Raw genomic sequence first — 15,272 nt, forward strand, 5'->3', positions numbered from 1 at the left:
AAGTCCTAACCCCCAGATGGGATGGTGTCTGGAGGTGGGGCCTTTGGGAGGTAATCAGGTTTGGATGAAGCCTTGAGGGTGGGGCCCCCATGATGGGATTAGTGCCCTTGTAACGAAAGAGTCACCAGAGCTCTCTCTCCCTCCAGTACGTGAGGACACATGCAGAAAGGTGGCCATCTACAAGCCAGGAGAGTGCCCTCACCAGAAACTGAGTCGGCTGGCGCCTCAATCTAGCTTCCAGCCCCCAGGACTGAGCAATAAAGGTCTGCGGTGTTTCATTACAGCTGCCAAGCTGGCTGAGACACCCCTTTCCCCACAGAGAGCCCCAAGCCTGACCTACTTGTTTTCCGTTAAATTTCTAAGAAAACAACACTGTTCTCTCACGGCTTCCCCGTCTTGGCATCTCGGAAGAACAAAGCCACACCCCACCCCCGGAAAAGAGGTTTCCTATTCCGCAGCTGCCTGGGCGACCCACACAGAGGCCAGCAGAGACAGAGATTTTGGTTTTGCTTCTATTATTGGAACTCGTGTCTTCAAGACAACTAGGCAGATGGGCCAATCTAAATACCTGGAATTTGTAGGATTCGATGCAGCTTTTAAAGACAGAGAGACGTGCCTTAAGCTCACAGCCATCACTCGAGCGCCCCCAGCAAGGAGCCCATGGGAGCACAAATAAAGTCTAAATCAAAGTTCTTCTCAAAATCCTTTTTAATAATACATGTGGCTCACAATGCTGCAACCGATATAAAAACATTGATTCCTGATTTTTTTGTATAAATTAACATTTATCGAGAATCATTACGACGCATCAGGGTACAAGTACTGAATGGTAGGACCAAAGATAAATCACAGTGAGCAGAAACGTCTGAAAGTCACACAGGTGCCGAGACAGCCGAACACCTTCTGTCAGAGGCCAGGTGTGAGGACGGGGCAGCCAGGGGACGGCGGTCTCCGGGAGCCCGGCTCTGCAGGAGGCTCCTCTGAACGGTCCGTCCACTCCCCACCCCCCAGGGCAGCGATGTACATGGGGGACCAGTCACGGGGACCTTCGCTACTGGCTGGCATTTCCACCCAGTCTCCTCCTCCGAGTGCAGTTCTACAAAGTGACCCCCGATCTGCTCCTCTGACCGTCCGCGCACCCCGGGGGCCGGGCCGGGGCACTTCAGGTGCAGCACCCAGATCTGGTCCGTGCGGGCGGCCTGGAGCTGGCGATGTCCACGGTCTGCGGCGGCCCCTGGGCCCTCTGCTGCAGGATCACAGGCACCACCATGTCGAACAGGGTTTCAAACAGCAGATCCACGTTGTGCCCGGTCTTGGCGCTCGTCTCGAAGCACATCTGCTCTGCAGCCGGCATGTCCTTCTCGTCCAGCATCTTGTACTTGAGGATCTTTTTGTAAAAGGCCACCGCGTCCTCTGGCTGCACCTGCTTCGGCAGCCTGGGGGCTGCACAGCCGTCGCCGCCGCCAGCTGGCCCAGGGTCCTGCCCTCCCTCCTGGCCGCCCTCCCCGGGCCCCTCCTCACTCAGGTCCACCTTGTTTCCCACGACGGCGAAGAGGCAGTTGGCGCTGGCCGTGTCCGTCAGGCCCAGGAACCTGTCCTCCAGCTCCAGGAGGCTCTGGGCATGGTTCACGTCGTAGGTGAGGATGACGGCGGCCGCCCCCCGGCAGTACAAGGAGCCCAGGCCATGGAACTGCTCGCGCCCTGGGGGCGAGGGGGGAGAAAGATACAGTTACCTCTCTTCTCTGGCAGTGCCCCCCAACCATGCCGCCAGGGACCCCCGCGAGGGACCATGGAATCGTGACCCCAAACGTAGGTGTGGCTGGAGCTGAACAGGATGGAGACCCTGCTGTGCAGAAAGACGGGGTGATGGCCAGTCCCCACAGCCAGCAGGTCCTGCACAGCCCCGTCCGCCCACCGCAGTGAACCCACGAGACCGAGGAAGACAGCCGGGCCCTGCTTTCCCCCTAATGGGCGGTGGTGTGGCTTGCTCCTATCTCTGCGTCTTACACGGGGATGTTTACCCGCGACGCTCCCACCAAGGGTCTTGCTGCCCCATGACACGCTCTGTGCCACCTCCCAGCATGGCAGTCGTGCTGACGTGGCACCAGGCAAGTCTGCGTTCCCGGGTCCCCGAGCCCAAGGCCCTGCCCACCTCCAAGGCCACCTCCCCACCCGCAGGCGGCGGACCTCCTGCAGAAGGACTCAGAAATGAGTGTGTCGGAACAGAGAACACGCACGCTAAGGAAATGCCCTCTCTTTGAGGGAAGACAGAGCAACTTCACTTTCAAGCCAAGCTGGGTGCCGCTGTGCACGCCACACGTCACAGCAGGTATGGACACCCCGCCCCCGAGGGCTGGCCCCACCCCTGAAGCCTGGGCCCCTCCCTGCCCAGAGTGCGGAAGCGACAATAGATGCAGACGGCCCTGGGCCCCTCAGACCTCCTCCCCGCTCTTCCTCCTCCCTCCCTCCCCTGCCCGTGGGCACCAATCAGGGCTGCACAGGCCCCAGGTGACAGCCCCGAGGGGGACAGAGAGCAAACCCCTGGAGAAGGCTCAAGAAGGATCTGGATAGCTGGACACAGTCCTGAGCCCGGCCCAGGGCCGCTCCCCGCCTCAGAGCCTGGGCAGGGCGGTTGGGAATGGACACTTCACACAGCGGGGCTGAGGCCTTCCTTGCCTTTTCGGTTTTAAGGGGAAATGGGTGTTTTCTAAGTTGGACAAGTCACAGCGAGGACACAGCATACATCTCCCTTGGGCCGACCTCCTTCTCTCTGGTCCTTTGGGGAGAGGGTGGGCACTTCCCAGGGCTTCTGCTGACTGTGACTTCCCAGGGGGTCCCTGGCCCCCTTCCAGGTCCCCCTCCTGTCCTGGCCTGTCCCTCGTCCCTCTGAGCCCCGACGCAGACGCTCAGGACAACCCCAAGTGGAGGTCTCGGTCATGCAGCTAATAGACCCCTGTCTCCACCAGGGAGGACAGGACCTGTGGCTTTACTCGCCCCCCACCCCCCGGGCCCGCGGTCGGTACCACTAAATGCGCTGAGTAAGTGAAGCCACAAATCATCCCCTCCATTTGTTTTTTGTTTTTTTAAAGACAACACAGTTTTTCCCTCATGTAAGATTTCTTGGTTTGTTTCGTAACCATTTGGTCTCATTTGCTAGGTGGTAGGAGCCTCAATCATGTCAGAGGCTGGATTTACAGCCTGCACCCATCTCAACTCCCACCTTTACTGTGAACTGCAGACCCAGGGGAAGACACTGGGGGAGGGGGAGGGGGAGGGGAGGGGAGAGGGGGAGGGGGACAGAGGGAGGGAGGGAGGGGAAACCTTGATGGGCTAAACCCCCACAGAACTGAAATTTCGTCACACTGGAACACCTTTATTCCTTCATATCAAATCCTCAGAAGCCCTGTATGTGAAAGGCCCAGATCACAGTAAGCGGCCAGGCCAGTGCCCCTCACCTTGGGGTCTCTGGAGGCCAAGTGTGACCACGTTTGCTCCCAGGTTTTCCCCAATGGCCCCCTCGGTTTCCCTTCTTCCTCATTCACGATGGGGAGACGGTTCACTGACTCCATGAAGGGAAGTTCATAAAGGCAAAACGGGGCCCCTGTGAAGCCGCCCCAGGCCCCGGGATCCATCACACCTCCTACGGCTGCCGTCTGAGCTCACACGCTCCATGGGCGGAGGGAAAACCCCCTGGACCTGGCTGTGTCGCAGAGAAGAGCAAACCTGACTCCATACTGGATGTATTGCTTTGGCGCTAACCCTGGGCTCTGTTGCCTGTGCTGAGTCATGCTGGCTCCGCCCCTTTGTAAAAGAATGTAGCCTAGAGCCTGAAGTATGCAGGAGAGCCCATTCTCCAGGCTCTGACCTTTAAAGGTATAACTCTTTTCCATTCATATAGAGATAAAAAGTTGCAGAACAGAAAAATAACAACTGTCTCATTGGAGATTTATAGATTTATAGATTATTGGAGATATATAGATTTATAGATTATTGTGCCCTGACCTGTGGACAGCTGCGAGAACCAGGGATACAGGCACCAAGGGTGTGCAACAACCAGCCACACCCGCTGCCGTTTCAGCAGAAAAGAAGCCTGGATTCTGCTGATAATTGGGAAACATGGGTCTCTGGGACCGCCAGTCCACCGTCTTCTCAGTCCGCTGGAATTGCAAATAAAGTGGCCATTCTTTGCCCCAAAAACTTGTCTCTCAATTTACTGGCAGGTTGTGCAGCGAGCAGTATGAGGCTGGACTCCATAACAGGTAGGCCTCTCTGGAAGGGCCCCCCCGCCTCCAGGGAGGAGCCCAGGATTGACGTCACCGGAAGCGCACTGGCCCACACTCACGGGTCCTTGCAGACCCAATCAATCACCCTTGACATGCCTCTCCCTAACTGGCATCCGGACTCCTGAAGAACCGGGCCCGGAGTTTGCTTTCATTCCTTTGTGGGGTGCGTGTAGGGCAGCAGCCCCCAGACAAGCATTGCGCCGTGAGCCTCTGTGCTCCATGCCACCCACCCTCCAGAGCACCCCAGCCTCTCGGTGCCCGCGGGACCACATTTCCTCCCTGAAGGACGAGGCGGGTGGGGCCGGTGGGTGGGCAGGCAAAGCACCAGGGAGGACAGGGTCAGGGTGGGATCGTCTGCCCGGTCCTGGATGCAGATGCGAAGACCCCCATGTCAATGGCGGCAGTGGACTGAAAGGTGCCTAGTCCTTACGTGCTTGCACAGTGCGACCATCTGAGTCCACACCCCCCAGGTAACACTAACACTTCATCCCTGACACCCTGCACCTGACCCCCCGCCCAGGGCTCCTTCTCCATCAGGCAAAGCACCAAACCCCCAGCCCATCCCAGCAGCAGCCCCCAGCCGAGCTGCCTCAAGATTCCCCCCAGACTGCCTCTGATGGAAGGCTGTTCCTCTGCTGTGGTCTCTAGTTTGGGCTACAGAGCCCCCCATTGACTACAGTGCGGACAGAGCCCAGGAGTCCATGACCTTGAACGGGGAAAGGTGTGATCTCTACTCTCACCCTCCTCTAACTGAAAGTTAGCATTTCCTTCCACAGACACATTGCAACAAACCAGAAATGACTATAGGACGCAACCCCTGGGCTGTGTCGCCGACAGAAATAACACAGGCTTTCAATCCACACTGCAGTTGTGCACGTTTATCATCAGCTCAAAATCTCAACGGCTATTAGACCTGCCAGTAAAGAAAACCCGGTTTCCTGGGAAAACTCGGTGTTTTATTGCATGCGTTTAAATACAGTATTCAGAGAAAGGGTCACAGGCTGGTGCCACTCGGATACAAGGGGATCCATGGCACAAAAGAAATCAAGAACCCCTGGACCAGGGGTCTTTGGGGCTCGGAATGAAGGCATGACACCTCCACACAGCTACTTATATAAAATATAGTGATCTTCGCCATTAAACCAGGTTTCAGCCAAACGGCCAAGAAATACAGAGGAGTTCCACCCCAGTCCTTCTGAAACGGCAACATTCTGGCCTCAGCCGGGGGCAGGCTGTTGCCGATGTGCCAGCCGTGGAGAGAGCGGCCTGCAGAGAAGGACACCGCGTCCAGGAGAAGGGCCGCACGGGCTGCATCTGACAGTTGTCATCTCCCTCGCTCGGAGCAGGACCCCAAGCCAGGGACCTGCTTCTCCAGCGAGGCCCCAAGTGTCCCCCAAGGGATCGGACGGGGAGGCAAGCTGGAGAGGGTGACGCCCCAGCCAGGACCGGCAGGACTTGGAGGTACGCGTCCTGTGACCCCGCAGTGATCCCGAGGATTAGAGCCACTTCCCGGAAAGCAAGTTTACAGCCGCCGGGCTCCTGCCCCGGTCTGCTGGTAAGGGCAGCCTGCCTACCCTCGGGGTGCTCCGGAATTCGGCACCCGGAGAGCCACATTCCCTCCTTCTGCGTACCAATAGCAGGTCAGCCCTCTGACTAATAATTTAATTATTAAAGTTTCACGTCACATTACAGCGTGCGCTTACGGACAGAAACTAAACAGCATTCTCCCGTCCCTTCGTGGACCCCCATGGGAGATGAGATCAAGGCGTCTTCCAAAACTGGCAATAGGAAACTTTAGTCAAGAAGCAAAGAAAAAAAAAAGAAATGCTTCCCCATCATTACCACTGAGCTGGGACTCTTCCTTTCACACAGGCTCATCTCATAGACAGCGAGCCCGGCAGCAAGAGGTTTTTCCAACAGCTAAAAATGCCGTCAGCTGCCACTCGCCAGATTTCACAGGAGGGTGACAAAGTGGCATGCCAGCCATCCCGGGAGAACTGCTTCCAGGCCCGTTACATGGTTCTCTGAGGACAACAGGCAACTATTGATGCCTAGGCCTAAAATAGTTTTCCTTTCCAGATAAAAATGTCTGGTTTGCCTTTAAAACACCAAAAAAGTAAATAATAATAATACCAAAGAGAAAGCAGAATAACTAAAGGAAGTAGGAGCTAAAGCATCCCAAAAGCCAGCCTGAAAAGAGGTGGACAAGAGCTGCTGGTCATATCCCACGGTCCGTCATCTGCCCATCAACCGGCGCAAACAAATCAAATGCCATTACCCCAGCTAAAGAATTTACAATTATGCAGTTTTCATGCTTGAAATTCTTTATATATATATATATACACCACATTTACTTATTTCATTATTTTATTCTTGGCTGCGCTGGGTCTTCGCTGCTGCGCGTGGGCTTTCTCTAGTTACAGTGAGCGGGGGCTACTCTTTGTTGTGATGCGCGGGCTTCTCATTGCAGTGGCTTCTCTTGTTGAGGAGCACGGGCTCTAGGCATGCGGGCGTCAGTAGTTGTGGCACGCGGGCTCAACGGTTGTGGCTCGCGGGCTCTAGAGCGCAGACTCAGTAGTTGTGGTGCACGGGCTTAGTTGCTCCGCAGCACGTGGGATCTTCCCGGACCAGGGCTCGAACCCGTATCCCCTGCATTGGCAGGCGGATTCTTAACCACTGCGCCACCAGGGAAGCCCCCCGTGCTTGAAATTCTTAAATATCATTTTGGATGTAATCTGGAGCTTTTAGGCTGCTTTCAAAGGAGTGTAGTCCCCATAATAAGACAGGCTAGTCCGACAGGGAACAAAGGTTCTGAATTTAGTCCTAACTGCGTTTAAGTGGGAGCCTGGTATTTCTGGCATCACAGAGGCGGTGAAGACTAAGTGGGGAGGTGGTGAGACACGGCCGCTTGCGGTTGGCTCTGGGCGTATTTGAACCCAAAGCTGTTGAGTAAGTTTTCCAGTAGTCTGTGAATGTGCGCTGAGCCGGACGTCAGGCCCCTGCTGCTCGCCCACTGTAATGTCAGCTCCTGGACCCCTCAGAGCGATGACTTCCTCATCGGTGATGGGCTTGAACTGGGATGCTCACAGGTTCCCACGTACCCAAATCGGGTATTTCTCCCTCTCCCTCCCTCTCCCTCTCTCCCTCTCCCCCTCTCTCCCTCTCTCTCTCCCTCTCCCTCTCTCTCTCTCCCTCTCTCTCCCTCCCTCTCCCTCTCTCTCTCCCTTTCCCTCTCCCTCTCTCTCCCTCTCCCTCTCCCTCTCTCCCTCTCTCTCCCCCCTTCTTTCCCCAACCCAGGTCCCTAAGCACCAATTCCAAAGCTGAAGCTCTAGGAATTCTGGCAGTTTCCTTTACTTCGTGGTCCAATCCTGGGGATGCCAGGGCACTGGGCTAACCCTGAACCAGCCCTGAGGGGCCACTAAGAAAAATCACAAGTTGTTTCAAGTTTAACCAGCACAGCTGAGGGTCAGGCTGCCAGGCTTGGCGTACGTGGCCCCTGCCGTACAGCCTGCCATGGCGTTGGAGACAGGGGTCGGAGAGAGGGGCCCAGCCTCCTTCACCTCCAGGAAGCGGCCTGGGCTCCCTGGCCGTGGGCGGACCGCAGGGCTGCAGGACGGGTGGACGCGGGACTGCCCAGGAGCTCTGGCCTGTCTGTGATGCAAATCAAGGAGTGACTGACTGTCTCACTTAGGTGTGTCCTCGTTGTTGCACATTACAGAATTTCCTTCTGTTTTTCAAGCTGAATAATATTCCATCGTACGCATATACCACATTTTCTTATCAATTCATCTGTCAAAGGACATGTAAGTTGCTTCCATTCGTGGCTACTGTGAATAAAGCTGCAAGGAACTTGGAGTTGCTAACAAGTAAGCCGCAGGACAAATACTGCACGACTCCACTTCTAGGAAGCATTTAAAATAGTCAGATTCATAGAACTGAACAGCAGAATGGTGGTTGCCAGGGTCTGTGGGGAGGGGAAATGGGGAGTCACTTATCCACGGGCAAAAAGTTTCACCAGCACGATGCAAAACTTCTAGAGATGAGCTGTGCAAATGCAACCTGCTAGCTGAGGTCAGCCACAGTGTAACGTGCACTTAACAACATGTAGGAGGGTAGCTTAAGTGTTCTTACCACGATAAAATAAAATTAACAAACAAGAAATGACATGTTAAGCTTGGTATCGCCAACACAGTTCAGAGGTGGACGTGAGTTATCCTGGTGGTTAAGGAGAAACACGGAATCTGTTAACAATGCCACCAGCATCCGATCAGACATATCCTAGAACGAACTCCTGATATGCAGCAAAACTGGCTGGACGTGGACGGGTGAGTCCAGAGCAGCTGGAGATGGAGGCCACCTGGCCACAGGGGACAGGGTCCCGGGGGAGGACCTAACAGGTTTGCTGGAGCCCCAAGTCAGGTCTTCAGAATCACAGATCAAGAAGTGCACTGTCCATTCCCCCAGAGAGCTGATTCCATTCTCTACATGTGGAGTGGGAACCCAGGATACCGATGGGGTGGTCTACTACAGGGGACGAGAGATTAATCTCCATCATCCCTTCCCGGCCCAGGTACAGGAAAAACTGGACTCATGACCGGAAGAAAGCTGGCTCGGCGTGGTAACAGTTAACAAGTCCTCGGCGTTCAGCAAACTCACGCGGTCTCCCCAGCAACCACACTAAGTGGGCCTTCCCGTGCCCACATTTCACAGAGGGAGAAACCAAGGCACAGAAAGCACAGGATGTGGCCCACAGAAGCAGGATGGTGGAGCCCAGAGCCAGGACATGGTCCCGGAGACCAGGCCGTCTGAGATCTAACCGCCTACAAAGAGCCCGACTCCCAGACGGACTGCTGCACTAACCCTCACCGTGTGCCCTGGGGGCAGGTCCTTAACTCCCTGGGCCTCTGTTTCCCATCACCAAAATGTGGACAGTACCCACCCAAAGGGGCTTGTGAAAACGGAATTAATTTACTCACTGGGCTGGAACTGTGCCTGGCTCGTGTGAAGCCCCCCGTGAGTGCTGGTTAATTAAACCATGACTCAGATTTTCCTCCCAAACTTCAGGGTCGGCTCCACCATCCCGGGACCGCCCCCGTCTGAGCTCTTCATCAGCACATTGACTGTCCCCTGGGGCCCGCCGGTCACCTTTGCTGTTGACCAATCTCCTACACCTTCCGTATTTGTATGAGGCTTGCTTTCCGAGAACGACCTTCTCCCCATTTCTCGGGGACACTCTGTCATGTGGCTGCCACCCACTGTGTAACTGGAACTGAAAACCAGCCCAGGGCAGGAGGACAGAGGCCAGTGGACACAATCGCCCCAACCTGCTGCTGGACAATGAAGATCAAATGCCTGATTGCATTCTCTTTGATGCTCCAGCGTCCTCTGGCCAGAGGACGACCAGCATTTCACCCCGAGCGTCACGTCCTTTTGGCTTAAATAGTTTTAAATAACCCAATGGGTGGTATAGCCACCAGAAACCATGTTACAACACTGGCTGCACATTTTAAACAGGGGAGGGGGCGGCTTTTAATAAATAGTGATGCTCGGACCCCCTACCCCAGAGCACAGGAACTACGATCTGGCAGGGCAGGGGTGTGGGTATCCAATCCCTTTAAAAGACCCCCGGAGAATGTGATGTGCAGATGCTGAGCAGAAGTGGGAGGTAAGAGGCGGTCACTCAGGGTGAGAATCAGAACGATCCTTATTCCAGGCCAGTTGAAGAGTGAGGTCTACCAGGAAATTTAAGTGCAGACAGTGAAAGAAAGAGGAACTTTAAAAATGCCCACAGAAATATCGACATGGCAACATGAAGATTAAAAAAACCCCAGATCCACAGAACCAGAGAGGGGAACAAATAGAAACTCCAGGGCGACCTCAGAGATGGGCCCCAGCACAGCCCGGAGAAGCTCAGCCCAGAATGAGCAGTGGCACCCTTCCCTTCTGGGAGATGCTTAAAACATGAAATAAAATCCTTTTCTAAAGCTTCCAAGTTCCACCCGCAGCATTATAAGTAATACTACCTGAAGGATGACTTTAGTTCTATTGTGTTCAGTGTGACGCGATTTGACTACAGGTTACAGTCACAGGGAAGATCTGGAACATTCCCTCTGCGTGTATGTGTCTCTACACTGATAGTGAACCTGGTGAGAGAACAGCCGTGGAAACAGCTGCCCCCCAGGAATGTTCGCAAAGAACAGATGCTTAGAGCTCTTTTCACGCAGCCAGAAGATGGGTCCACGTGTCTTCCCAGGGTGATAAAAGGGATCGGCTGTGTGGAGCCACCGCTGGGCACAGCTGCCTCCACCTGTGTGTGCAAACTGAGTGGGCAACAGGGCGTGGACACTTCATCTGAGAACACACCCTCCACGCAGAGGCTCCAGGAAATGAGGGGGTGATCCACCACCGACCGTCGTGCCGTGCGTGATGCTTAATTTTACGTGTCAGCATGGCCAGGCCGTGGTGCCCAGCTCTGTGGTCCGACGCAAGTCTAGATGTTGCCAGGAAGGTATTTTTTTAAGTGTGATTAACATCGGCAACCACTGACTTAGCAAAGCAGATCACCCGCCATAATGTCGGTGGGTCTCGTCCAATCAGTTGAAGGGCTTTAAGAGCAAAGACTGAGACTTCCTGGAGAAGAAGGAATTCTGCCCCCAGACTACAACCTGAGTTATGAAATACTGTGCCTGAGTTTCCAACCTTGCTGCCCTACAGGTTTTGGACTCAAGATGCAACAGCAACTCCTCCTGGGGTCTCCTGCCTGCCAGCCCACCCTGCAGATTTCAGACCTGCCAGCCCCACACTCCTGGAGCCAGTTCCTCTCTCCCTCCCCCAGTCTAAATCAATCTCCCTGTCTCTCCATGTCAGTCTGTCTGTCCATCTCTCTTTCTATATATATATAATATACATATATATGGATACATATAGTGTATATATATAGTGTACGTATATAGTGTATATATATTGTATATGTATCTAGTGTATATATATAGCATATGTATCTAGTCTGCATATATTTATATATGTATATAGTATGTATATAGTATATGTATATAGTGTATATATATTGTATATGTATCTAGTGTATATATATAGCATATGTATCTAGTCTATATATATTATATCTGTATATAGTATATACATAGTATACGTATACAGTGTATATACATTGTATGTGTATCTAGTGTATATATATAGTATATGTATCTAGTCTATATATATTATATATGCATATAGTATATACATAGTATACATATACAGTGTATATACATTTTATGTGTATCTAGTGTATATATATAGTATAGGTATCTAGTCTATATATATTATATATGTATATAGTATATATATATAGTATACGTATACAGTATATATACATCGTATCTAGTGTATATATATAGTATATGTATCTAGTCTATATATAATATATATGTATGTAGTATATGTATCTAGTGTATATCTATATAGTATATATATATATAGTGTGTATATATATAGTGTATATAAATGGAGATATATATATAGATATATATCCACATCCTCTCAGTTCTATGTCTCTGGAGAGGCCTCACTAACACACTTGTTTCTCTGAAAGGTGTCCTCCTGGGAATGTGCCTGCTGGCAACAGCCAGACCCTCCAGCAGGTGGGACTGTCTCGGTAGCCCGTCTCCTCTCCGTCTCCAGGTGTCTCCACGGAGGCCCGATTCCCTCCGTAAACAGAGACCGCCCCACTGTCCCCTGCAGGCAGCAGGCATTCCCCAGTGCCTCCCAGTGGGGTCCGCTCCCCAACCCCGCCTCGTGCACCCCTTGGGTGCCTGGCACCACGGTCAGCCAGAGGCCACGCCTCTCAGCCGACCCAGCCGCTGGGCCCACGGGAAGGGGAAAGTGGCCTGAAAGGGCTCCCCAGCAACTGCAAGTATCACTCTGACCCGAGCTGGTCGCTTCTTCATTACGGCTCCCTTGTCTGCCCTCCTCACTAGCCTGGCGGGTTCTCTTCCTAAGTCAGACCATAAAAACGGAGAAATCTCCCGCCGCACCTGTCCTGGGACATCCCAGCTGGCTTCCGAATGGAGCGTGAACTCACAAAACAGCCCAAACCCTCTCCTGCCAGGTTCTCAAGGACTAAACAGTAAACAGAGGAAGCATATGATTTCCAAAACAGACACCGAGGGACACGTTTTATTGGGTGTGGGGCCGGCACAGCACGGGGAGGTGGAGAATAGAACGAGGAATTTCACGTCGATGTTTTCTTGGGTTTATAATGATCTCTTCCCTCTTTCTCTATCTTTTATTCTTGCTTTTTCTCCTATAAAAGAGGTAATTTCTTTTTTTCATTTTCTTTTTTTTTTTTAAGGATAGCTTTATTACTTTGCCAGCAAAGGGGGACACAGCAGGCTCCTGCCTGAAAAAACTATGTGTCCCTAAAAGAGGTAATTTCTAAACTCTCCTATCCGTCTGCAGTGGGCTGAGTGGTGGTCCCAAAAGATACATCTGGACCCTCATCCCCAGAGCCTGTGAATGGAGGCTTATCTGGAAATACTCGTTACAGGTGTAATCAGGTTAAGACGAGGTCATTAGGTTGGAAGCTAATCTAGTACAAACAGTGTCCCAATAAGAAGAGGAGAGACACACAAACACGTGAAGAGGAATAATGATGTGAAGACTATGCATCTACTGGCCAGGAACCCCAGAAACCACCAGAAGCAAGGGGGTGGGGATAAGCTTTCCGACAGAGCACGGCCCTGCCCACACCGTGATTTCAGACTTCCAGCCTCCAGACCTACGGGACGATGCATTTCTGTTGCTTTAAGCCACCCAGCCTGTGGAGCTTTGTTACGACAGTCCCAGGAAACTCTTACCCCAGGAAGGTGTGAATCGGGCCGATGGCCTCCCCATTCACAGACACCGAAAGTCCTGAATCGAACAAGAACAATGCCCACACGGAGGGACCTCGTCAAGCAGACAGAACAGAACCAGGAGCTATTCTGGCTCTTACAGCGAGTGCCCTGCCTGTGCTGCTTAACTTTCCCAAGAGCCAACCCATCTACAGCACTCACTACATCCAAGCCCTTTACAGGCATGGCCGTTTACTCCCTCCCATCCCCTGGCGGGGACTGTGGCCTCATTTCCACCCCCAGGCCTGATGCAAACGCTGACAGAGGCGCACAAAGGCCAGGGGCACACAGGCAGCGAACGGCAGGGGCGGGTCCTGAACCCCGGCCACCGGGTCCAGGGTCCAGGGTCCAGGGTCCAGGTCCTGAGTGCAAGGCTTCGTTGTCAGATCAAGTGCTACTCCGAGGAGGGTTAGCGGGACAAAACTGGGCTCCAAAAAGGATGGCAGTATTCCCAAGTCTAGAAGAACCAACAATGGGATGGATGCTTTCTGCAATGCTTCTCTCATCAGAGATTGAGCAAACCCCACAAGGCAAGATAAGCACCAACAGCGAGAAGCAGGAGTCCTCCGGCAGAAGCACGCCCCACAGGGTGTGGACGCCCTGAAGGGATTCTTCCCAGATGGTGATAGTAACGCGGAGACAGGGCTGGAGGCTGCCAGGCACTTTCCCATCTACACGGGCTTAAAGCTTGGCCTCAGCGACCCGGCGGAATCACCCAGGGCGCAGACCCTTCCCACTGCCCTGCCTGAGGGTCACCTACAGGAACCTCACGAAAATTCCATGCAGGCAGAGACTGATCCAACAGTCACCAGCTGGAGATGAAAGTCGAGAAGTTGAAAAGGAAAAAAATCCTACCCCACGATATTACTGGGGTATCTTTTCTGCCAGAAGGAAGACCTAAAACCTCAACATAGATTAATGAATGACACGGTCAAAGGCGGTGATTAGCTTACACTTTAAAGACAAACTATGATTTTAAATCCAATAATCCAACTTAGTTGCTTGCATTTATAGGTCCTTTAATTTTGTTCTTAATCGTCTGTGACCATTAAAAGGCATCCTAAACCCAGCCGTGCTTCACGACAGAAAGGACAGTGATTACTCTTTGAGTCTAGGAAGCCCACGGGCTCACACGAGTAACGAAATGAAAAGCAGCTTCGTGGGACTTGACTACCAGACCAGTCGGCAACTACTTAACGACGGTCATCCTGACCCATGTCTGTAAAATGAGACTTTTTTCCTTCTATAAGTAAAGGAACCCAAACCCCAAATGATTTCCAACTAAAGAAATGGCAACATATGGGGAAGAGGAAAAGTGTTTCAGAAAAACGGATTTATTTTCACATTTCAATACATATACAATGACATTTACCCAAATCAGCGTATGTGTCACCTCTGTTGCTTCTGTTTGGCAATCTGAAGGCTGAACAAAAACCAAGAATACATCATATGCCATACGAACCACCCAAATAATTACCTGCACATAAGTTAATCCCTTGCCTGTGACTCACTGACGGGGCTTTATGAAATAATGCTCAAGGTCATATAATTATAACTGGAATTTAATTCTCAAATTGCTTCACTCTTTTTCAGACATGGATTTACTAAAAATAATTCGATAACAAGACCAAATAATTCAAATAAAGGGACCTTCTTTAACACTCTAGTATTAAGAAAAAAGGCAAATCCAAAGAAAATACACTTATGTAATAGATTTAACTTTAAAAAACAAAAACTCTCACATACCAGGATATTAAATCCAATATCCTTTACCTTCAACAGATACTCTGTTGTCCTGTGAGAATTACTTTTTAAAATGAGATTATCAGGGGCTTCCCTGGTGGCGCAGTGGTTGAGAATCTGCCTGCTAATGCAGGGGACACGGGTTCGAGCCCTGATCTGGGAGGATCCCAGTGCCGCGGAGCAACTGGGCCCGTGAGCCACAACTACTGAGCCTGTGCGTCTGGAGCCTGTGCTCCGCAACGAGAGGCCGCGACAGTGAGAGGCCCGCGCACCGTGATGAAGAGTGGCCCCCGCTTGCCACAACTAGAGAGAGCCCTCGCGCAGAAACGAAGACCCAACACAGCCATAAATAAAT

At 52.3% G+C, this 15,272-nt stretch overlaps 1 protein-coding gene across 1 annotated transcript in view; it reads right to left on the reverse strand.

Moving 5' to 3' along the window:
• Positions 1-699: 699 nt before the first annotated feature.
• Positions 700-15,272, reverse strand: part of RAB20 (RAB20, member RAS oncogene family) — a 33,592-nt gene continuing 19,019 nt past the window's right edge. The window contains exon 2 of the mRNA XM_081214500.1: positions 700-1,701. Within this exon, the coding sequence (XP_081070626.1) occupies positions 1,163-1,701 (539 nt within the window). The 3' untranslated portion in view covers positions 700-1,162. The remainder of the gene's footprint in view (positions 1,702-15,272) is intronic.

Source organism: Mesoplodon bidens (assembly GCF_964165515.1).
Source record: "Mesoplodon bidens genome assembly, chromosome: 17".
NCBI classification, from domain to species: domain Eukaryota; kingdom Metazoa; phylum Chordata; class Mammalia; order Artiodactyla; family Ziphiidae; genus Mesoplodon; species Mesoplodon bidens.